Source organism: Xenopus laevis, chromosome 6L, assembly GCF_017654675.1.
Source record: "Xenopus laevis strain J_2021 chromosome 6L, Xenopus_laevis_v10.1, whole genome shotgun sequence".
Classification (NCBI taxonomy): Eukaryota; Metazoa; Chordata; class Amphibia; order Anura; family Pipidae; genus Xenopus; species Xenopus laevis.
Genome location: NC_054381.1, coordinates 162,294,984 through 162,321,664, shown reverse-complemented (window position 1 = coordinate 162,321,664; position 26,681 = coordinate 162,294,984). Strand labels below are relative to the sequence as shown.

General features: G+C 36.6%; 1 protein-coding gene across 1 annotated transcript; it reads left to right on the top strand.

The window, feature by feature from the left end:
• Window positions 1–15,854: 15,854 nt before the first annotated feature.
• Window positions 15,855–26,037, top strand: LOC121394845. The gene is made up of 2 exons (XM_041567014.1): window positions 15,855–17,268; window positions 22,405–26,037. Exon 2 carries the CDS (start codon window positions 22,408–22,410, stop codon window positions 25,084–25,086), a length of 2,679 nt encoding a protein of 892 aa, XP_041422948.1. The 5' UTR covers window positions 15,855–17,268; window positions 22,405–22,407; the 3' UTR covers window positions 25,087–26,037.
• Window positions 26,038–26,681: the final 644 nt, after the last annotated feature.

Below are 26,681 nucleotides of genomic sequence, written 5' to 3'. Positions count from 1 at the left end.
GATGGGAAGTTGCGTCCTGTAGTTTCCACAACACTTACAAATCCCATTCACAAAATACAATCATGAGAGTTTTGGACACATAGGGCAACAACGACTGAGGTTCTACAAGACAAATTTTACTGGGACAAAATGAAAGACACAATAGAGCAGGTAGTGAATACTTGTCTAATATGTGCCCAGGTAAATCCACGCCCCAAAGGCCAGAAAATACCTATACAACATATTGCACCTGCGGATGGTCCATGGGCTACTCTCCAAATAGATTACATTGGACCACTGCAATCTGGAAGGTATGGGTTAAAATATGCATTGTGGTGGTGGACATATTTTCTAAATGGGTGGAGGTTATCCCTGTAAAAAGATGATGCATTGTCAACTGCAAAAGTTCTGTGGGAACATTTTTTCCAGATGGGGGTTTCCTCAGATTTTAGAATCTGATAGAGGCACACATTTTACAGGACAAGTGATGCGAGCAACATGTGCAATCCTGGGAATTCAACAAAGGTTTCATGTCCCTTATCATCCACAATCAGCTGAAATTGTGGAGAGAATGAACAGGACCATAAAATCCAGGATTACAAAAATGTTGCTCGACATGGGGAATACTTGGGTGGAAGCACTCCCAGCAGTGTTAATGGAGTATTCGAGGCACAAACTCCTCAGCTACCCAATATACACCTTTTGAGTTAATGACGGGTAGGAAAATGTCTTTAACATTCCCAGGTGAACCAAAATTAACCACCCCACAGAAGGATGCAATTGCAAAATCCCATTGGTTACAATTATTGCAAAATAATCTTGATTCTGTATTATCATATGCTGCATCTAAAATGCAAAAAAACTCCTCCTGAATTTTCAAAATTTAAAAAAGGAGGTATGGTTATGATAAAGTCCTTTAGGAAAACAGGACCATGGGAAGCCAAATGGGAAGGCCCATATAATGTATTGAACACAAAAGGTCAAGCTATGATTCAGGTACAAAGACCACCTGATTCAAAGCAAAACAGACGTCCATGCAGATCAATGCAAACTTTATATGCCAACTCAGTGATACTGCATATTTTTACAGGATAAAGAATTCATTAAATGGAATTCCAAGGAAACAGGAAAATGAAAGAACACCAAAGATGGGACAACCATGAAAGATCTTGCATCAAATCCATAATGATGACTTTTCTGACGATGGGATACCTATTGCCTTACGGTCAAGCCATTATTCAACAACAAAAGGAATCTCTGTACTTAACACAGGATCAGTTATCAAACTTTAATCTAACAAATTACATAAAGGGCCAAATATGTATGGGAAGTCAAACTGGGGTAATATTAACATGTTGCATCAAAATTAATTTCAAAGAAGGTGACTGTGTATATTAATGCATCTATAGGACCCAAAAAAAAAAATACAAGTGGTTAAAGGGTTTATATACAGTTTATATACACAAAATAATCATACAGAGTCTTGGGAATGTAACCTTGGTGATCCCATCTATTGGATTTTAATGGTTAAAGGGGAAAGCTCCTTACAAGTAATCAGCAATCCTGAAATAGGTGAACCAGGTGAAACCAGAATGGGTACAGTTATACCATTGGATATATATTTTGCCAGGGTATGGTACCAATATATCTTACCAGAGAATTCATCCAAACATGACTGAGGAAAACCGTAAAAAGGAGTGGCAAATTAAAATAAGTAGGGAAAGATCTATGCCAGTAAATATTGAAGTGATATTGATTGATACAGATGTTGTAATTCCTAAGGTCAAGGTATGGCCTAAAAATGTAAAAGTACAAGGCGGCCAAGATTTACAATTGACTTGTGGTACGGAAATAAGGTTACCTCTGGGTTCGATCATATCATGGTTCAAGGAAGATGATTTTCGAGGAAGTATGATTTATGGTTCTGAGATAATTTTACATAAAAGTCCCATTGGGAAAATACAATGGTATAACCAAACCCTTACCTATAAGATGGAAAATCTAAGAATAGAAGACCAGGGAGATTATCAATGTTGCCTATCTTTATCTAATAATATAACATGTGAAAAGATTAGTGTTGTAGTATATCCACATCCTGTAAATGTAACCTGTGAAAATAATCCTATTGTTTCATCAAGTCCATTCCAAATTAATCATTTTCATTCTAAACCACTTTTAAAAGATGGCCAATATATTACTATAATTTGGCATTTTAATATTTCTCAGTGGAAAATCTCTACTAGATTCCCACAATGTAAGAAATATCTTTTAAATATGGAACAAGGAATGGAACATTGGTTTGGTAAATTAGACAATTAGAGATCAAAAAGAGATGTAATAGATAAAATTCTTGGAGGTATTGGTACTATAGGCACAGTTGCCAATTGTATCAAGATTATTTCTCTACAGAAAGATTTAGAAGGTGCAGGATTATTGAACAGCAAGTCATTGCATGTTCAAAGAGGCTTAAATCAAATTCTGAATCAGATGGTTAAGTCTGATTCAGTATTTGGACCTTCCTTGCTACACCTCCAACATACAGTATTAAATTAGGATTATTGGACAGTGAGAATGCTGCACAGGTATCAAGAGCTTGTATGGAGATTCAGACTGAATACTCCACAAATTTTAAAATAACAGCGCAAGCTCTACAGGGTGGGATAACTCCTTTATCACTACAAAATAGTTTACCTCAAGAATATGAAAAAGCCCTTAACCATTCGAATTTGTGGGTGAATAAATGGGTTGGATGTAAGAACCTTGAATGTATTGCGACTTCTCTTATACCTGTATGTCAATATACTCAATGACTGTTTTAGGAATTCCAGTTAGTGAATCTCAATTATTATTTTATAGTTTAACGTATAAAGATTTTATTTTGAGTCCAACAACAACGAAGCCTGAACAGGTGGATTTATCCACATGTTTACATTTTAATTCTAAGATTTTATGTTTACCACACCAGATAAGACCAATTTATCATTCTTGTTTCCATAACCATTCAATGTATGCTGTAAGAGTTGAAAATGTTAAATCTACAATGGAATTAATGACCCCTCTTGACAAAGGAAAAGTGTTTTCAAATAATGAAAAAAATTGAATCTGTAAAGGTTTTATATCCTACTTGTATGGCAAAGCCCAATTTGGATAGAGGATTATATTGCATCAATAATAATCCAATGGCATTGACTTTACAAGGAATTTATATAAATATTCCACAGTTCCATGGTAAAGATATAAATGTGGTACCGATTCAGTTTAATCTTACTGTAGTAAATGAATTCCCTTGGTTTGAATGGGCCAAACAAATTCAAGAAGATAAAGGCCTATTATATAATTTACAAAAACAGTTACAAGAGGCGGAAATTATTTTCCAACATGAAGGAAAGTTAAAAGCTATAGAGCACGAATATTCAGAAATGTCAGGATCTACATGGTGGAGGAAAATGGTGAAATCTGTTAACGTGTGGGCTAAAACCTCTACAGGCACTGTTGTTAGTAATATTCTCTCTCATCCTTTAATTATTGTATTTACGTATATTAGCCATAGGATGTATTGTTATACAATTATTTTTAGTTTGTACAGTAAGATGTATGTATAAACGTATGAAGAAATTATTAATCAAGGGGAAGTTATCCTCAGAGAAATGGTAAATCGAAAATGTTGATTATATTATGTTCTCCGGGATACAATAGTCTGTCAAGAATGACTGTGATACGAATGAAGTGTGAAAGTGGTTATAAAAAAATTACTACATCAGACCATAAAAAGGGGGGCTTGAAGAAAATTGGGTATATTAGTTATAACCTGGGAACAGGCCTGAGTTTAATTCTCACAAGTATAATGAATGGTGTCAAGGGATAGATTAAGGATCCGACGTAGACTGGGTGTCTGAGAATGTCGGAAATTGTATCTTGGAGAAACAGATGTAAAAACAAGGAATATTTACTTGTTAAGAGGATAATTGACATTTAATGGCATGAGAACCTATACTAAAGATAGGGGTCAAAGGGGTCAAACAACTGTGAAAACAAAGACAATTAGTAAAGATCCCAATCCTTTTTAAGGAAGTATATTTATACATACATCTATCTCTGGGTTTTTTATTACATATTCATTGTATGCTTTGTATTTTGTATGTATTTTAGGTTTTTAATATTAATACTAGTTAGTTTTATGTGTATATGTTTTTTTAAATGGTTTTCTGTTATAATTGTAAGATTTCGGGATTTTTGAAAGGACTTGCAAGATAGGGAAATGTGGACTCTAACATAAGTGATACGACCGTGCCATCTTCTGGTGGTTACACAAAAGGACTTTTGCCTTAAAGACAAAGAACTCTTTTCTCATTGGTTCAAAGTTCATCAAAGGAATTCTTCAGGAAAATTTGTATAAATGGACTGCTCTCAAACAGCAGTTCAGCTCATCTTGACTTCTGATACCATCAAGAACCTGAACATCCAGAGCTCACATAAACGCCGGGAAAACAACTATCCACCAGAGGAAAAGGAAAGGTATTAAATTACCACTACTGGGGAAAGAAATAGGATTGTCTTTTAAAGCAATTTTGTTTGTAGTTTTTAAGAACTGTTATATACAAGTCATACTCTCTGTCTTGCATTGCTTGAATAGATCCTTTCATTGCTAAGCCTAAATTGGACTGGATTGTTGTTAGACGGATCAAATTTCTAACAATACACCAGAAAACAGATGTAAAAATGTGTTTCATGTTACGACTGACGTGCATAACTCTTGATTCATTTATCAATAACACGACTTTAGAAACTAGTAACTGTACCAAGCCAGTATTTGGTGAGATAGGTGCTAACATCGGCTGAACGAGTCTATGTTGAAAGAACTAAGGTATCCACAACACAACTCCTAGATCCTCAAGACACTGGTACGTAGAAATAATATTTAGATTGTATGCATATATAGATGTAAGATGTATGTTTAATGCTTCATGCTTTTATTTATTTTTATTCATTTAATTAAATTTATTTTTGTTACAGCGTCAATTCAGTCTCCAGCTCGGCAGCCATCTGATCATATTGATGAAATAGAGAGATACTGTCTCCATTAAATGTAGATCCTACGAATCAGTGCAACAGACAAACTACGCTGGATATCAACGATTCTGTATCGGGTCAGCAAACATAAAACAAATCAGTGTCCTGTGCAAAAAAGTAATACGTTTTTCTAGAGTAAAACTGCCTTTAGTGTGAAAAACATTGAATGTCTGGTCTAAAAAAAAAAAAAAAAACACAGACCGGCTAGTGTTGTAAAACATACTATAGACTCTAGGGACTCAATAACGACCAAATCATCTAACAGTCATAAGTACAATAACAGATCGGATAACTGGTACACAACTAAGAGAAGTTCAGACTGCTATAACAGAAATTTCTATTTTATTGGGATCATCATGTAAAGATGAATTAACAAAAGGCATCCCACTGAGTAATAAACTTTATATTACAAACAAAATATTTGGTCGCGGGCTGCAACTTCTTCCTCACGATACGGTTTCAAATTTCGAGCTTAGTACCAGTGCATGTAACCCTGTGCCCACTGATCATGCTCGAGATTTACTACTGTGGCTTTTAAAACCTAGCAGATTCTGGTATGATTTAAGATCTGTTACTGATACTGTGTTGGATGAATTTCAACGTTTAGTGACACGGACGGATGAAAAAACGAAGGTGCTGCAGCTTTAGGCCTTAAAAACATGTATACAGCATCAAGCAAGGTTTTCCCGTAGAGGTCTGAGACTTATGACTGGTCAGGGTCTAAAAAATAAACGAGTCAGTAGATTGCATCTTAGACCCAATGTAAATCAGCGGACTAAAGTTGTAAAAAAAAAAGCTATAAAGATGTTATCGAAAAGGCACACAACGCGGGCTAAAAAACAGCGTTGTGTAGCTCATCAGAGTGTTACAGGGCCTACAATAACCTCAGCTACACCCTGTATTGATACGGACATGCCAATCCCTATTGAGACATCGAACATTGTTGTCGGCGAAATACAACATTTGTGCACCCAAACAATGTAAGACCTGTACAGGCTGAAACGCTGAACAACCATAATGACGGTACAGAACCCGTATTTTTGGAATGCATAAATCAATATCGTAAGCAACATCCTAAATTTGATTCCACTGAATAAAACCACTTTAGATTTGTAAATAGAGAAAGTATCATCATTTAAAGATGCTGTTTAGTCTGTACAGGGGGCTATACAAGGTTTATTAAACAAAATGACGCCTGACATAGGTCAATGATTTGGTTCAGTTACAACTGGACGGTGACGGCCTCAACAAAACCACTGTATTCAATCAAAAGATCTAAGGCCAGCTTAAAAGCCGAGTCCTTTTTAGATGATATAGTAAATTTATTGCAGAGTAATGCTGATCTTATTGGGAATGGATCTTTAAGACTTGTAACGGTTGTGAAAAACAGAGAAGGGGGTGTATTATCTAGACGGCGCATTAGGTCTACACCCTATAGTCTTATTATATAGCCAAGAAAAGTCGTTGGTTATTTGATTTAAATATTGATGACAACAATTTATGCCTAGCTGGTAGTATCTGTGCTGTTTTAGCAGAGCAAGACACACCCAACAGTATAATGCTGGAAAAGGCCTGTGATATACATAAATCATTGGGTATCCCTGATGATCACATTTTAGCGATATACCCGCTTTTGAGAAACACCTAAACATTACTATTAAGGTGTATTGCCACAATCAAGGTTCATGGCATGTTTTCCAAACACCTGAACCTTGTAAAGAAACGGTCGTATTTATATATCATGGCCACTATTATCGTATCAAAAAAATTAATTCTTTTCTAGGGTACCCATACTTCTGTGTTTACTGTCACACTCAGTTTACCCAAAAACATGGAACATACCTGCCGTTATTTTTGTACAGCGTGTCTCAGGCGTGAATGTTGTGAGACAGCTTCTCAAATTTCTATTGTGTTTTTTGTCGCTCTAATGTGTGTTTAAAACATCACAAGATGCTTGCTCAATCGGGCAAATTACAATGTTGAACTAAAATTTGTGATTTCTGTGGGCGTTAAGTTGTTGCCGCCAACCACGCTAAATGTGAGGGTCTCAAATGTCGGTTATGTAATGAGTCACCAAAATGGAGAGAACCGACGCACACCCTTCAGTAGATTAGCCTGGTGCTCAATCCCAGAGGATCCGGCAGCCTCCCTTATGCAGAAAACAAAGAAGGATCGGCACACAGGCATTCAATTTGCAGTGTTACCTGCTCGTTTATTGTGTGGACTGCAACGTTTCGGGGTCACGCCGGGGTCATGCTTGACAAAGGGGCGTGACCCCGAAACGTTGCAGTCCACACAATAAACGAGCAGGTAACACTGCAAATTGAATGCCTGTGTGCCGATCCTTCTTTGTTTTCTGGGTATGTAATGAGAACATTGAAACTTGTGGCCATACTTGCTGTCTGAGACGTATCAAACCTGAGAATGATCCCTCTGATAAATATATATATTTTATGATTGAGTGTATTCAAGAGACAGGTGTGCACATACTAAAATTATATATGCCTTAACATTGAACATTGGGAATTTCAGGGTACTAAGTGTCTAAATGGCTTTGTCATTACGTTCATGGAAAAAGATTTAGCGGCTACACGTTCATAGCCCACAATGGCGGTCAGTATGTCTCATACTTTGTGGTTAAACAATTGCTAAAAAAGAGTGTATTCAAATAGAACTACTATCTCATGGTGGTAACTTGTGCGTTACAGTGGCTGACTTGGGTATTAGATTTAGATTCTTTAAATTTCCTACCCATGAGACTTAGTAAATTACCTGCAGCATTAGGTGTATAGAGTGGAAGTAAAGGCTTCTTTCCACTACTTTAACCTGGCTGATAATCAGGGGTATATAGGTGCCATGTCAGCCATAAATTTTACGGGGGTGATTTTATGATGCATGATGAGAAGGCTGAATTCATTACTAGGTACGAGCAAAATTGACAGTAAATTCGATTTTTAATTGGAACTTAAAAAATACTGCATTCAGGATATTAAAATTCTGAAGGAGGCTTGTGCCTGCTATAGAGAAAACATTATAAACATAACAAATAAAACAGTCACTAAATATAATTCGAATGATGAGCCAGAGGTAAATACCTATACAGCCGACCCTTTTGAGTACACCACCTTAGCCTCTGTATGTATGGCAATGTACAGACTAAAGTTTTTACCCGAAAACTGTATTGCAATCTTACCCCCTGACAATTACAAAACAAACGTTTCTCAACACCGGCAATACAATGTGGATGTACATTGCTCACAAAGAGGGGATATACAACACGCCTTACAAGTTGGTGAAAAAAAGGTTGGTCAATACTGGCTGGACAGTTACGCTTTTGTTACTGGCAAACATATAGCCTTTGAATTTCAAGGTTGCTTTTACCATGGATGCCGTGTTTGTTATTGTGAAGATGACTTTAATAGAGTAACTGGCACTTATTTTAGTCAACTGAACCACAAAACACAAATCAAGACTAATTTTAAAAACAAGGGGCTTTGGGGTCCGTGAACTCTGGGAACATGAATGACATGCTATGTTGGCATCGGACAAGGACCTACAGGCATTCAAGAAAAAAAAAAAAAAAAAAAAAAGTTTAACCAACCATTGTCACCCCATGATGCCCTCTATGGTGGCCACACAAATGCTATAAAACTCTACGATAAAGTAGCCCCCGGTGAACGCATTCACTATTACGATTTCACCAGTCTGTATCCTTATGTGAATAAAACAAAAACATATCCAATTGGTCTTCCAACAATTATCTTTGAAAATTTCAAGTCTTTTAATTCTTATTCTTATTTCGGCATCGCTAAAGTAAAAATATGCCCCCTATAGACTTTTTCCTGTTCTGCCTGTAAAGACGTACGGAAAACTAATGTTTCCATTGTGCCATATTTGTGCATCTACGCATCAAGATAGAGACTGAGTAACTCAATACAGGTGAACAAATAGGACGATTTCTTCAATTGCAAGATGCGATTTTAGACATTGCAGTCGACAAATTGACATTTTTCTCTTTCATTCATTATGTTTACATCCAGTAGCTTAATTAATTATAGTTAATTTCAGTTAGTTGTTGTCAGTCTCTTTAAAAATGGTATAGTTTTTAATACTATGCCACTGTATCGATTACAACAGGTCTTTCTTCATCTGCATATCATAACAATACTATCACTTGTTTAACGTGAAAATCAAATAAAATATTTTCAACGCAAAAATTTGCGAAATTCGCCCATCACTACACTCAACCCATTATCAATATATTTAAGAGAGATATTTTGTGCTACTGCTACTGAAAAATGCCTTACCCTTTAAACAAAACAGGGATTGTTTGTCCATATATTGCAATATATTTAAGCTGAACAACTACGTCACACTCATCCCATATCTGGCCAGTCCTATGCTCAATTTTATCTGATTCATTAAGAATTCTATTGCTTTATTATACATTTTACACAGGGACTAAGTTTTACCTGCAACTTACTTGCTGCTTTCGAAGTAAAACTCCCAAACTTGGCTGCCCTTTTATTAGACACCAGTGGGATCACCTGACTATAGCTGGGAGGGGTGGGAGCTACAACATGGAGCTGGTCACTGCTCCTGTATAAACTATAACAAACAAGGGAAAGTTGGGCTCACCACTAATTTCTGAAACCATTAGGCGGGGGTGCAATGAGGCTGTGACCACAAAATACATGTAGACAAATATAAGAGTCCTCTGCACTCAACCCATTATCAATATATTTAAGACAATGCATTTTTCAGTAGCACAAAATGTCTAACGGGGGACGTGGTGCACAGTTGAAATTCAGAAGCCCTTATAGATATGGGTTATAAACTTGGTGAAATCTTTGAAATTTGGCATTTTCAATCAAGTACTAACAATCTCTTTACCGACTACATTAAAATACATCTCCGTGATAAACAAGAAGCCGCTAAAACAGTTGGGGTACAAAGGCCAAAAAAATAGGTGCATGTACATGATTATTTGGCTAAAGAGGGGGTGTTAAAGATATAGCCCCTAATCCCGCAAAAAAATCTCTAAACTGTTTCTAAATTCTCTGTGGGGTAAATATGGTCAAAAATCGAATCTACCTACAACTAGTATTGTCACTAATCCAGATCTCTTTAAGTATGCATTTCTATCTCAGTACGAAGTTAGATTTTTTAGATGACACTGCAAATGGTTAATTGGAAGTATGCAAAAGAATGTCAAAACTCTTTCACGCAACACAAACATACATATTTATTGCTTGTTTTACCACAGCATACGCCAGACTTGAATTATACAATCTTTTGGACAGTCTAAAAGAACACTGTCTATATCACGACACTGACTTATTTTTGTAAGCAACAATGGTGACTGGAATCCCTTTCACATCAGAAAAAGATTGTGGTCCGTCAGGTTGGTATAGTTAGAAACAAAAGCAACATCCTAAATTTAATTCCACTGAATATAACCACTTTATTTAGATTTGTAAATAGAGAAAGTATCATCATTTAAGGATGCGGTTCAGTCTGTACAGGGGGCTATCCAAGGTTTATTAAATGAAATGATGCCTGACATAGGTCATAATGATTTGGTTCAGTTACAACTGGATGGTGACGGCCTCAACAAACCACTGTATTCAATCAAAAGATCTAAGGCCAGCTTAAATGCAGAGTCCTTTTTAAATGATACAGCAAATCTATGCAGAGTACTGCTGATCTTATTGGGAATGGATCTTTAAGACTTGTTGTAACGGTTGTGAAAAACAGAGAAGGGGGTGTATTATCTAGACGGCGCATTAAGTCTACACCCTATAGTCATATTATAGCCAAGAAAAGTCGGTTATTTGAATTAAATAATGACGACAATTTATGCCTAGCTGGTAGTATCTGTGCTGTTTTAGCAGAGCAAGACACACCCAACAGTGTAATGCTGGAAAAGGCCCATGATATACATAAATCATTGGGTATCTCGAAACTATGAAACTACGCAGGCAGCACCATCCAGCTCGCGCCATTCTGACACCGATGAGACTAATCCTGAAGAGGGATCCAGCCGTGGTCGACGACCGCCCGCCAAGCAGCAGGAGAATCCTGCCGGGAGATGGTGTTTTACATTGAATAACTATAGAGAGACTGAGTTTGCCGCCATTAAGGAAAAAATGGTTGAAATGGCGGTGTATGCTGTTGTCGGTGAGGAGATTGGTGCTAACGGGACTCCGCATGTGCAGGGGTTTTGTAATCCTGGCCGTCACCACAAGAGACTTATACAAATGAAAAATTATTGGTGTAAGAGCTCACCTTGAATGTGTCATATCAGACGATATTTCCAACCAGCGGGATTGCCGCAAAGAGGGCAATTATTGGGAACACAGAGAACAAGACTTGTCTAAAGGTTAAAGGCATCACACTAAAATCTAATAATATCCAGTTGATAAACTTTGACAGCCTAAAGGATCTGGTATTAGACTACCCAGAAAACTCAAAACCTCATCAGAAAAAGATTGTGGTCCGTCAGGACGGTATAGTTGGCAACAAAAAAAAGTGCTGGCAAATAAGAGACTGACACTACAGAAAACACAAAAACGTGTGATAAACTAGACTAACAGACGGTTATCAAAGTGTCGCTTTTGGTTTTAGTAACCAAGGACACTAGACTGCAACATCCTTTTTCATGTAGACTGGCCGGCCCTTCTAATTCGGGAAAAAAGTTTTTTTGTGAAACAACTACTGTATAGTTCAACTAAACTGTTAATCGCACAGGCCTGATAACATTGTTTGGTTTTATGCATACTGGCAATCACTTTATGATGAGCTGTTACAGAAAATACCAAATGTTTGTTTTATAGAAGGATTACCAAATAGCTTTAACGATGATGAGCTTTTCCCCCGATAAAATTAATCGGACTATTGTTGATGATCTCATGGAGTCTGCAAGTGAAAACTCTGAGCTTGAAAAATCATTTACTAAGTATGTACACCACCGAAATCTCAGCATCATGTATCTTGTACAAAATATATTTTGTCAAAGAAAAAAAGAACCGAACCATAAATTTTAACACCAAGGGGCCGATTCACTAGGGGTCGAATATCGAGGGTTAATTAACCCTCGATATTCGACTGGGAATTAAAATCCTTCGACTTCGGATATCGAAGTCGAAGGATTTAGCGCAGATAGTACGATCGAAGAATTATTCGAAGGATTTTAATCCAACGATCAAAGGAATATCCTTCGATCAAAAAAAAAAAAACTTAGGAAAGCCTATGGGGACCTTCCCCATAGGCTAACATTGAGTTCGGTAGGTTTTAGATGGCGAACTAGGGGGTCGAAGTTTTTTTTAAAGAGACAGTACTTCGATTATCGAATAGTCGAACGATTTTTAGTTCAAATCCTTCGATTCGAAGTCTTGGTCGAAGGTCGAAGTAACCCAAAAAACACTTCGAAATTCGAAGTTTTTACTTCGAATCCTTCACTCGAAGTTATTGAATCGGCCCCCAAGTATATGGTGCTTTTTAAGAATACACGTGATAAACTCCAAATTATGACTCTGGCTAGACAGATGTACCCTGGAAAATCACATTTCTTTTTAGGGGCTTTCGAGGATGCTACAGGCAGACCATATGGCTATTTACTGGTAGATTTACGTTCTGCAACCCCTGATAATTATAGGTTAAGAACAGGTTTATTTCATCCAGAACTGCCCGTTGTATATATCCCTAAAAAGAGGTGATTTCATATCTGTTGGGTCATTAGCTATTTTTTCCACAGGCTGTTAACAAGTCTACACGTTTGAGGCGTAATTGACACTTTAAAATTGTTAATTAACGCTAAGCCGAATCAGAGAAGGGTCACTGTGTACAGCGTCGGATGACTTGATCGCAGCCATATGTGAAATAGCGCTCAACACTCAAAGGTAAAATACCACTTTAAAATACCCCTTACAAATCACCAAGTGAGAGTGTTTAAAACAATGGAGAAAAGTTGTAAAAACTTTGAACAAAACATTTTCATTTGTTAAGAAGAGACGTCTAGTGAAACAGTCTGGCGGTTTCATCCCATCTCTATTGAGTTTTGCCAACTGGTCTACTGACTAACCATTAATGGAGTACACAAAACAAATATACTTAGTTCCTAAACAGGATATAGATGGCTACAGCGGACTGCCGACCAGAGTTTTCATAAGCACCAATCTGTCTCACAGCAACTTGATGCTGAAATTTCTGATATTGTACAGAGATTTATCAGATAGTGAAAAAAATATATCGTTATACAACTGTATTGCAAAAGTACTTGGTTTTTGCGAAGCAGGATGATGGGGAGAAGGTGATCTTAACACTTTTAATGCCACCTGGAGATCCCGATATAACGGTAACACAACCGAATTCAGATGGTGATACCAGCACTACCGCAGCTGATACCATGTTTGATGAGGTTATAAACAATGTAAATACTCGCTTTAAAAAAAATAAAAAGCTAAGTTATTACTTGCCAAAATGTCACAATAAAAACATATTGTGGATTGGAATGACAAGGGGGAACTGGTTTATAAAAAATGACCGTATCAGGTTCTAATATACTGGACTTGATCCATGGTGTTACACAGAGTCATTATGTTGCCGAGCATAAAATGCCCCATGGTTGGCTGAGCTTAATATACCTTCATCAGTCATTGGTAATACTTCAAATCGTGAATATTTCAATAAAATAAAAATACATATTGATTCTGGACCCTCATTATCGTCATCACATTCAAACCCTAAGATACGCACTGGACCAATACTTCAATCTATTGACTGGTTGAAATAATAAATGTATATCTATGTATATTTATAGCTGTATAATCATGTGTAGAATTGAAAAAAAAACTGAAAAAATTGTTTCTCATTATATATTTGGATTTCCAAATCAGTTTTTTTGTATATATTTCAAAGCATATTTCACATTATGTATGTTGTGTATTTTTTTATTTGTTTGTCTTTAATAAAAATATGTTGTTTTACAATATGTATGCTATGCTTTATTTATTTATAAGTCGTATTTATACATATACTCCTCTGGACATGCCCAGGCATGTAGTCCAACTTCTAAAGACAAACCCCAAGGCACTATAAAATACCAAGTCATGTCTGGACACGTCTTTTTTTCTGTATTAACCTGTAGTTATAACAATAACCGCATGATGGCCCTCGCAGTTACACAGTGACCACATATAGATCTTGTAATATCAAACATAACCATATGATGGCTCTCACAGTAGAGGCTAGCGAGGGTTTATGGGTATTACACAAAATGGCGGCTTCATTTCACAAAATGGCAGCTGCGCAGTGGTCGGGGGAATGCTTTGCCGCAGTGGGCGTGGTTATATCAGGTCAGAAAGACCAGCTCAAACTTAGCTCCCATTAGGGCTGGTAACTAAACCCCCCACCTGTCAGGGAGTGGGGACCTGTCAAGTTGATGGATTATGTAGGGATATACCACTACTGAGCAAAATGAAAACTATATAGAGCACATGCCAGACATTGAATTTTACAGCATAGACTACTCAATGTCTGGTGAGAAATTAATTCATGACATGGAACACAGAACACAAAAAGTTGGCATTTAAATTTTCAGGAAAAATTAAAAGCATATTGTTGTAAATCGCTGTGAGGGTTTTAAGACCTGGGAGTGTGATAGAGACTGTCATGGCAAGAACAAGAGACTGCTTGGCTATGTACATATTTCAATGGACACCATAGCCATTGTACTAGGGGACAATTACCACAAGACAAATTTTTCTACACCAGAAATCCAGTGGCTGCTGCATGTAACAGAGAATATTACCATGCAACATTCTTTAAGGGGTGGTAAAAGAAAGGTTGGAGAGTACTTTTGGGATGGCTAGGTTTTTGTTGCTGGTCAGCACAGACTTTAAATTTCACGGCTGTTTTTATCACGGGTCTCCTGTTTGGTACAATGAGAGATTTAAAATGATACGACAATTCTATGCGGTTTCCAATACCCCTGGATCTGCGCGCGATGCACTTTATGGCAGAACAAAAACGCCATTAAGTTGTAGCAAAGTAGATGGCGTTATTCATTATGATTTCACTAGCCTTTACCCCTTTGTAAATAAAACCAACACACATCCAGTGGGCTATCCAAAAATTACTTTGGTATTGCTAAAGTAAACAGCATATGCACCAAGACATTCGTTTTTTCAAGTTTTGCCTGTGAGGTTGAACAAAAACCACGTGATACCTCTGTTGCACTTGTGCTTTAAATTGTCAGACAGAGCAGGTTTATAGACTGGCACAGATTTGAGATCAGGCATTTTATTCAATAGCACAAGTGACTTGTTTATACCCTACATTAACTCACACCTCAGGGACAAACAGGAGGCATCAAGTTATCCAGACTGACGCAAAGAGGAAAAAAAATTACATTTGCGCATTATGAAAAAAAGGCTCAGTTACGTGCTAACAAGATCGCAGTAACCCCAACAAAACTTCAATTTTCCTAATTATTTCAGTTCACTGTGGGGCAAGTTTGGTCAGAGATCTAACCTATCACAGCAGCATTGGGACCGATCGCATTTTTACCTTACTATGAACTGAGGACTTAATGCAAAGAGAGAATCCCAAAATCACTTAAGCCACTCCTGGATTTAAACATGCGGCAAGTAAAAATGGCACTAGTGTCTCATAATGGGTCAATAAATTCAGAGCCTTTATATGCACTGTTGGGTCCGCCCAAGTCAGCTGCACAAAAACAAAGCAAATAAATTACTTGAGAAAATTGTCCCAAACAAAATGACAAGTGGGATATACAGTGTAAGATTCTGTTATATTTTAATTATACATTTTACTAACAAGAACTAATTCCAATAGTATCCTTGGCTCTTAGAGGAGACACTGTCATTGAAAAACCTTGGTCATCAGTCTGGTGAATCCCTATTTTTAGGATTAGGGTCATTCCTTTACATTCTTGTAGATCTATTCATGGTCTGTATGGTAGAGTGTGTGTGTGTTAAATGACAGGACAGCTGTCTTAGGTGAGGAGTAAGGAGAAACTATATTTGGTTTTTACTGTGATGCATGGCCTGGTCACAAAAGAGTTTGTACAGAAAAAACATGTATTGAGGTTTTCTCATACAATAATAGTATATATATTATACATATAAATAAGGAAAGGGGTGTTTTCTCTTGATGTATTTTGAACATATAAGGTTTTGTGATAATTTATGTATATTCATTTAAGAAAGAGTGATTGTTTTATATATCAGACACCATTTACATTATCCTAATGAATGGTCATTTGGACATATGCCAAAAGTAATCCTCTACTGCCCCCAAGAGGGGTAGAAACTTTGGAAGAAAATAAAAAAACCTACCACAACCTATTTCTAGGAAAGTACTAATATGGACTTAACCACAAGTGATGGGAGGATCTAGAGGTGTTCAATGCATTTGTATTGGACTGAAAAAGTATATAAACTGACCTTCAAGCTAAGAAGATCAGAGAGAGAAAACCATCAATAAGAAGGAGCAACTCTTCTAAAGGATTTTGTCATCAAGGACTGCTCTCTCTCTCTCCCATTACCAGCACATGAAGATCAACTGAGGTTGTATACCTGTTTTGCAATAACTGAATTTATCAAATAAATAATCTTTTCTTTCAAAAGGCATAACCCTCTGAATTTTATAAAGAAGTACAAAATAGGAGCAATATCCAATTTTGTTGGCGAGCAGTTATTTTTCCTACATATTTGGCTAAAGCCAGCCAGGTTACAGAAAATCCTTCATTTTGGGACACCAATCCACTCCTCTGATCAGGTGATATCAATTGTTTTTAAGACTGCAAACACCTGTGTTTTTTTTTTCGTCTTAAAAAGGGGGGAGAAGACTGTCTGTACTAACCCAAATCATACAAGACTAAAGGATTTTTTGTTTAAAAGAACTGTATTCTGAAAGCCCAGGAAGAGGTTTTCTAGAGTAAGGAAAAGGCCCAACAGAGAGATTTCCTAGTTCTGCTGTTAAGCCCAGGAAGAGGTTTACAGAACAAGAGCCCAGGAAAGGTTCCAAAGCCTGAACTGAAGGCCCAGGAGAGGTTTTCAGGAAAAGAAAAGAAAATCAGTGGCCACTGTACAATTTTCCCTTGGATCCAGGTAGAGATTCAAGAGGCGCAGCTGCCAAGGTTTCCTTGAGTGTACATAAAGAGGAAAGTCTGTGGAGCTACGAAAGACATACCAGGTGAGTATGGATATTATTTCAAGTTTTGCAAAAGATAGTAATGTGATCTTTAACTTTACATATAATGTTAGAACAGATGCTGAGTTGTGGTATAAATTATATGAGCAGTGTGAACATGCAAATAATACGTTAGACAAACAATTGATATGTGTTAATAGAGAAAAGAAAAAGTTGAGGAATATTTTAAAGATGATAAATATTTTTCATTCGATGATCTTTAAGGAAGATCATACACATATTGTTTGCATGAACACAAAAACAGAAATGCCAACTGGATGTAGTGATGAAAATGTAATTGATTGCCCCAACTGTGATATTCTGATGCAACATGTACATGAATTAGAGGAGCAAGTACAGTTGAGGACAGATATGGTGTGCAAACTTACAAAGAGTAGTAATACACAAAAAGATTTGAAACAAATCTGTGCAGGGAAAAAAGTTAAGGGTGCTTCTGCTATTCCAGAACCAGAATTAGAAGAAGAAGAAGAGGAAGACGAAGGTGATGTTAGGGAGAAAAGGAAAAAGGAGTTACTCAGTAAGGCAGCACGGTTAAAAATTAAGATACACGACCAGTTAATGAAGGTTGTGAAGGATATGCCAGCTTACAACAGTAGTAAGGATGCATTTATCAATGCTGATATTTTTGAATCTCACACAGATAGATACAATCTGAGTGAGGAACAAAAAAACAAGGTATTCAAATTTTGGTTACCAACTTATATGAGTAGGAGATTAACACCACCTGTCAGTAGTCCTGAAACAGATATTCATGAGAATGTAGCAGTGCATGGTACAAGTAAGGATAGGCTGACACAATTAATTCATTTTACTACTGGAGAAAATGAGCCTAACACGGAAGTACTTGATACTCTTAAAACCTCTATAAATGAGGACCCATTTGCATTTATGGTCATATTTGAACAAGCTTACAGACTTGTCATAGATATAGAGGATGATCAGGTACCTAGGAAAATGATACAGGCATTTGTAAAGAAATTCAAATATTTAGATCCAGTAGCAATGGTTGCAGCCTCTAACTTTATGACATTAGAAGAAGCAGCAGCCTACATAGATAAATTAAGGCGTCAGATTAAAACTAACAGTTCAAAGGCTAAAATTTCAGAAGTAGTAAGGACAGAGAAAAAGATTGCCTATTACTCAACACAAGGTCAAAGAAACAGAGTGGGAGATGGGAGACCATTGTCAGGCCTACACAATTTATTTTGCCATAGATGCCGAAAAAGGGGGCATCTAAAGAGAAACTGCAAAACACCTGAACAGGATATAAAACCAAGAGAATCCGGTAATGAAAATGGATTTGTAAGGCAACCTTCAGCACCACCTGCAGAGTCTGCATGCATACCGCAACAGTCTCCATATGCACCACTAGTAAGACAGATTAGGGAATTGATTGCCCACACTGATTTACCCACAATTAAGCAAGACACATCCACTGAGTCTGTAAAAATATCTAATAGTCAGTGACTAAGCCATCCCATAATTCGTCCTCTAGAATTTCTAGCCCCTTTACATTTGGACAATTGTGGCAGACCTTTTGTTAAGGCTGTGTTAGGAGGATTTAATATAGAAATATTAATTGATACAGGGGCTCAATTGAGTGTGACTAGTGAAAAATTACCAGTGTTAAAATGATCACCTTTCTGCACCATTATAGGGTTTAATGGTGGAGAAAAGTCCACAGCAACAATGGTGGCAGATGTTTCTTTGGAGATACCAGGTTGGTTACAAACAAAAATTGACATATGGTATTGCAAAGGAGTAGACAGCATAATAGGAACTGATGTTATGCAAAAACGAGGATGGATTGTAGACTTAGGAAATAAGGCAATATGGAAGGATGCAAAAGGAAGGAAACCAATTGTGATTGATCCCACAGAATATGATCATGTAAAAACCATTTGCTCATTGGACACAAGTCCAAAACAGTTTCAATGGCCAGATACTGGGGGAAATCATGCTTTAAAACAGTTGGTGGAAACATTTCCAGGTTTATGGGCCCAAGGTAAGAACGAGTGTGGAAAATTGAAAGGAGTTATAATTGACATCAAAGGTCCAGATCCTCCACCCCAAAGACAGTATAGACTTCCACCTGATTCAATGGAATCAATTGGAAAAGTGATATCGGATTTGTTGGAAGTAGGGGTGATTCGAAAAGCAAACTCTAAGTGTAACAATCCTCTATGGCCGGTTAAAAAACAAGATGGATCTTGGAGACTGACAATTGATCTGAGAATGTTAAATAAATATACACCTCCCTCAGCTCCAATTGTAGCAGACATTCCAGATATAATGTCAAAGTTGATGGCAAATGCAAATTTTTATTCCAAGATTGACATTGCAAATGGATACTTCAGTATCAGGATGGCAGAATCATGTCAATATAAATTTGCATTTACATTTCAAAATCAACAATATACATTTTGTGTATTACCCCAGGGGCTGCATTGTTCCCCAAGTTTATTCAATCAAGCTTTGGCTGGGGTGTTATCAACTTTTTCAAAACCAGAATGTCTATTACAATATGTTGATGACATATTGTTACAAACGGTCACAGAGGAGGAACACTTGATTTTACTGGCCGAATTGTTTGAACTGATATACAATTCAGGATTGAAAATAAATACAAAAAAGGTAGTATTCCTGAAACCTGAAGTAGAATATCTTGGGGTTCAAATAGGTCCAGGTTATCGAAGGCCATTACAAGAAAGGATCAAGGCCATTGCAAATCTTCCTGTTCCTACTACGTATACAGGCTTACGACAGTTTTTAGGACTTGTAAATTTCTCAAGAGATTTCATTGAATCATTTGCAGAAAAAGCAAAGCCTTTATATGAGCTTCTAAAAGGCAATGATTCTGCATTTGGACCGTGGAATAAAGAACATCAAAAAGCATTTGAGACACTCAAAAGAGAGTTGCAAATGGCACCAACCCTTGCCACTATTGATCCATCTGCTCCTTTTGCACTACAAGTACATACCTCTGAAACGGCTGTTTCAGCTGTACTTCTGCAATTACAAGGAGGAGAGTGGAGATCAGTAGGCTATTTTTCCAAAATCCTTACACCAGTTGAGAAAGGATTTGACACATGCACAAGACATTTAGTGGGAGTACACTTTGCAATCCTGGCTTCAGAACATATAGTAGGTTTCAAAGAGATTGATTTACAAACACCACACACACCTTTAAAACTCCTTGAGAAAGGAATTTCAGGGGTCTCAAATCAGAGATTTTCACAATGGTTAGTGGCGTTGTCAACCAAACGTGTAAAAATTGATCATAAAGCAAAGTATGTACTACCTCAACTGATGCAATATGAAGGTCAATCACATGAATGTCTTGCTAACATGGAAGATGCTTATTCTATTCTTTTCCGTAGAGAAGCAAACGAATCAGATGAACCTGTATTTGTGGATGGTTCTAGATTTTTTTCTGAAGGAAAATATTACACAGGTTATTCCATTTGGTATCCAAATAGGAATATTTCTGTTAAACACAAACTACCAGGTCACTATTCTGCACAAAGAGCAGAGTTAGAAGCAGTAAAAACTCTATTGACATTAAATGATGAAAAAGAGAGACATCATATGGTAATTTACAGTGACAGTTCTTATGTTGTAAGGTCATTAACAGATTATCTAGTAGTATGGCAACGAAGGGGTTTTGTAGATGCAGCAAACAAAATTCTAATACAGAAAGATACATTAGAAGAAATTTATGAATTTGCTTCAAAAGTACCTTGCCTCTATGCTATTGTTAAAGTACCTGCACATAAGAAAGGCGAAGACCCTATCACTATGGGAAACACCATAGCAGATAATTTAGCCAGAGAAGCAGCACTGACTGGAGACACATTAATAGTTTCAGAGCCAATAGTGATGTCACCTGTTAAAAAGACACACATTTTCCATCTTTTATAGAAGAACAAGCAAAAGATCCGTCAATTGCGAATCTTCTGGTTAATCTGACATTCCCATTTGTTCATGAGAACGGAATGTTATGTTATGACGTAAATGGAAATCTGTGTCCTGTTGTTCCCAAACATCTACAAGTTGCTTTTACAAAATATAACCATGAAAGCCTAGGTCATATAGGTCAACAAAGACTACTTGAGGTGTTAAAAGGGAAATTCTATTGGGAACACATGAAAGATACTGTAGAACAGGTTCTAAAAGGCTGTCTTGTATGTGCGCAAGTAAATCCACGTCCAAAAAATCAGAAACCACCACTTCATCATATTGCCCCAGCTGATGGTCCATGGGCTACACTCCAAATTGACTACATAGGACCACTACCATCTGGTAGGTATGGCCTACGTTATGCCTTAGTGGTAATAGATGTATTCTCTAAGTGGGTGGAAGTAATTCCAGCAAGAAAAGATGATGCACTTACAACGGCTAAAATCCTTTGGGAGCACATTTTTTCAAGATGGGGATTCCCTCAGATATTAGAATCTGACAGAGGCACACATTTCACAGGAAAATTAATGCAAGCCACCTGTGCAATTTTAGGTGTCAAACAAAGATTTCATGTTCCATATCATCCGCAATCAGCAGGAATAGTGGAACGAATGAATAGGACATTAAAATCCAGAATTACAAAAATGCTGTTAGACAAAGGGAATACGTGGGTAGAATCATTACCTGCAGTTTTATTGGGGATTAGAGGGACAACCTCATCATCTACCCAATACACTCCGTTTGAATTGATGACTGGAAGACGAATGCCATTAACATTTCCTTTTGAACCACAGCTATCGACTCCACAGAAAGATGCTATTGTAAAGTCTCAATGGTTGCAACATTTGCAAAATAATTTGGAAACCATTCTTCCACATGCTGCATCAAAAATGCAAAAGATGGTTCCACCTGATTTTACAAAGTTTCAAAAAGGGGGGTATGGTGATGGTAAAATCGTTTCGTAAAACAGGTCCATGGGAAGCTAACTGGGAAGGACCTTATAACATCCTGAATACCATGGGTCAAATAATGATACAGGTGCAGAGGCCACCTAATTCAAAAAAGAATAAACGGAGGCAACAAATGTTTTGGGTCCATGCGGACCAATGCAAATTGTATATACCAAATTAATGATACTGCATTTTTTGTTTTAAATAGGAAATGGCGATATATGGAAAAAACAACTTTTATAACAACAGGAAGAGACAAGACCAGAATACTTCATGGAAACCATTGATCATTGGTTGCGTAATTCCTATAGTGGTGATGACCATCGTGGCGATTCAGTGCATATCAAATGATTTGCATTTGGAGATTAAAGACTTGGCAAAAAGGACAAGGAGAGAAGAAATAATGTCACAGGAGGAGAACATATCGGATTTAAAATGGGATTCTATGGATTCTGTGGTTGAATCAGAGGTTAAAGGTGAATTATGTGTAGGAAGCGAGAAGGGTCCAGTATTAACATGTTGTGTAAAAGTACAATTTAGTAAAGGAGATGAATTAGATGTTAATGTAACAGTTGGACCTAGAGGAAAATATCAATGGATGAAAGGGTTTTATATGCATAATAATGAATACAGGGCTATGGAATGCAACATTGAGGAAAAGGTTTTCTGGACCATGTTTATAAAAGGTCACCAACCCATTAAAGTAAACAGTAGTCCAGAAATAGGTGAAACCCCTTTAACAAAACAAGGAAGTTTACAACCTCTGAATATTTATGATGTACGATCTTGGATAAAATATGTTGAACCTGAGAAAATACAAGAAAATAATATTTCTAGTGATGATATTAGTAACAGAGAATGGCAGATTCAAATTAGTAGAGAATTTGCATCAGTAAAATTAGGATTAATATTTACTGAAGTTGAGATTGTGTTTCCAAATGTGAATGTATGGCCAAAAAAAATAAATGTACAAGAAGGCCATAACATACGATTAAGTTGTAATGTGCAATTACAGTTACCTTATGGATCCACAATGTCATGGTCAAAAGGTAATGATTTTCGGGGTAGTGTATCCTATGGTTCGCAGGTTGTTATACATAAAGGCATAGTTGGGAAAGTGGAATGGTCTAAACAAAATTTCACTTATAGTCTAACAAATTTGAAAGTATCAGATCAAGGGGAATATCAATGTTGCATAAACATAGTAAATCAGGAAAGATGTAGCCAAGTCAAGATTGTGGTCAATCCTCACCCTGCGAATATAACTTGTGTAAATAAGTCATTTATTCCATCAAGTCCATTTCAGATAAATTATTTCCATTCTAAACCTTTGTTAATGAATGGACAGTTTATGACCATAATGTGGCATTTTAATTTATCTAATTGGAAAATTTCATCGAGATTTCCACAGTGTAGCAAATATCTTATAAATATGGAACAAGGTATGGAGAATTGCTTTGGTAAAATGAGTAAAAATATAACCAGATCAAAGAGAGATTTAATAGAAAAGGTACTTGGAGGTATAGGTACTTTGGGTACTATAACCAATAGTATGGGAATAAGTTCCCTACAGAAGAATTTAGAAAATGTTGGATTGTTGGACAGCAAAGCAATGTATGTTAAAAGAGGATTGAATCAGATTCTAAATAATATGATTGTGAAAACAGCTTCTGTTTTCGGCCCTTCTGTATTACACCTCCAAGACATAACAATAGGTCTATTGAATAGTGAGAACGCTGCACAAGTTTCAAGAATTTGTATGGAAATCCAAATGGAATATTCGACTGATTTTAAAGTTATTGCACAAGCTTTGCAGGGTGGAATTTCTCCTTTAGGCATTAGGAATAGTTTACCCAAAGAATATAAAATAGCCTTAAATCATGTAGATTTATGGGTGAATAAATGGATTGGGTGTAAAAATTCTGAATGCCTAGGAACATCATTAATACCCATAGCAGGGGAAGAAGTACCATTATACTCCATGAGTGTTTTAGGAATTCCTATAAGCCAGTCCCAATTATTATATTATAATCTACAGTTTAATGATTTTATTGTAAATTCAACAGCTGAAAACCCGGTTCAGGTGGATTTGTCTGCATGTTTACGGTTTAATTCAAAGGTATTATGTTTACCTCACCAGTTAAGACCAATTTATCATTCATGTTTTCATAATCATTCTACTTGTACTGCAAGAATTGAAGATATGAAATCTCCTTTTGAATTGGTAACACCTTTACAAGAAACAAAAGTTTGTTTACAGGTAATGGCTAAAACTGAATTAGTAAAGGTATATTTTTCCACTTGCACAGAGATAGCGGAATTGGAAAGAGGGTTATATTGTATAGATAAAAGTCCTTTAGGAATACTTTTACAAGGAATTCTGGTTAATATTCCTCAAATATTAACAACAGATATAGCTTCAAATCCTTTTCAATTTAATATCTCCCTTACAAATGAGTTTCCATGGTTAGAGTGGGCAAAACAAATTCAGAAAGATGAAGGCCTATTGCATATGTTGGAAAAAAGGTTACAAAAGACAGAAATTATTTTCCAGCATGAGCAAGGGAAATTAAAGGAGATAGAACATGAATATTCAGAGATGTCTGGGTCTTCCTGGTGGAGGAAGATGACAAAATCAGTAAACATGTGGTCAAAAACATCTGTAGGAACAGCTGTTGGAAATATTCTCATTCACCCATTAGTTATTTTGTTATTGATTATATTATTTTGTATAGGATTACAAATGTTTGTAATGTGTAAAACTAGATACATGTATAATCATTTAAAAGAAGTTATTGAACAGAGCGGAATAATTTTCAAGCAAATGGTATATAGGAAGGCCGAACCTCCATGCCTCTTAGCTAAAACAGCTGATTCATGTCAAGTTTAAATGTGATACGGAAGGTGTATGGATGAATTTTCCTATTTCAGACCATGAAAAGGGGGACTGTAAGATTCTGTTATATTTTAATTATACATTTTACTAACAAGAACTAATTCCAATAGTATCCTTGGCTCTTAGAGGAGACACTGTCATTGAAAAACCTTGATCAGTCTGGTGAATCCCTATTCTTAGGATTAGGGTCATTCCATCTTTGTAGATCTATTCATGGTCTGTATGGTAGAGTGTGTGTGTGTTAAATGACAGGACAGCTGTCTTAGGTGAGGAGTAAGGAGAAACTATATTTGGTTTTTACTGTGATGCATGGCCTGGTCACAAAAGAGTTTGTACAGAAAAAACATGTATTGAGGTTCTCATACAATAATAGTATATATATTATACATATAAATAAGGAAAGGGGTGTTTTCTCTTGATGTATTTTGAACATATAAGGTTTTGTGATAATTTATGTATATTCATTTAAGAAAGAGTGATTGTTTTATATATCAGACACCATTTACATTATCCTAATGAATGGTCATTTGGACATATGCCAAAAGTAATCCTCTACTGCCCCCAAGAGGGGTAGAAACTTTGGAAGAAAATAAAAAACCTACCACAACCTATTTCTGGGAAAGTACTAATATGGACTTAACCACAAGTGATGGGAGGATCTAGAGGTGTTCAATGCATTTGTATTGGACTGAAAAAGTATATAAACTGACCTTCAAGCTAAGAAGATCAGAGAGAGAAAACCATCAATAAGAAGGAGCAACTCTTCTAAAGGATTTTGTCATCAAGGACTGCTCTCTCTCTCTCCCATTACCAGCACATGAAGATCAACTGAGGTTGTATACCTGTTTTGCAATAACTGAATTTATCAAATAAATAATCTTTTCTTTCAAAAGGCATAACACTCTGAATTTTATAAAGAAGTACAAAATAGGAGCAATATCCAATTTTGTTGGCGAGCAGTTATTTTTCCTACATACAGAAATGGACAATGAAGGGTGATGAAACTGTTCACAAGTGCACTAGACTTGGCATGTTTCTCAAAGCTTTTGAAAAAAATGGGGAGAAACCACATGACTAAATATGGCGAGTAGGACATAAACAGTTGTATTCCGGCAAACAGGCTGTAAAAGCAAAGGACTAGGACAAAATTTTGCAAAAAAAAAAAAAAAAAACTGTTTTAATGGAGGAGACATAAAATAAATTAAACAATCCTAATTTGTAGGCAGTGTACTATACAGTAGTTTCTTTTGGCCAAAAATTACTCTTAAAAAAGGCCCCTATTGGAGCTCCCTATAGATCTGCTATGGTCCATCACGGTTTTTAAATTTAGAGCGGTTCCCTGCTAGACTCAGCCAATCACAGCCCTGCAATCACAAGCCAAGACAGGCTTTAATTCCCTATCAGGTCAGTCTAGCTGCCGATTGGTTCCTGTCCTACAGTGTAGTGTGCCGAGTGCACCAGCTCCCCTGCACTGCCAGACAATTCAGCAGGCACAAAGTGGAACAGATGGGCAGGACTAGTAGGGTTTTTGCAGAAATTTACAATAAAGTAACCAGAAACACTACTTTTTTAAAAGTAGATTCCTTCTA

Coding starts and splice junctions, on each gene's coding strand:
- LOC121394845 (XM_041567014.1), top strand. CDS start 22,408: ATGGCGATATATGGAAAAAACAACTTTTATAACAACAGGAAGAGACAA.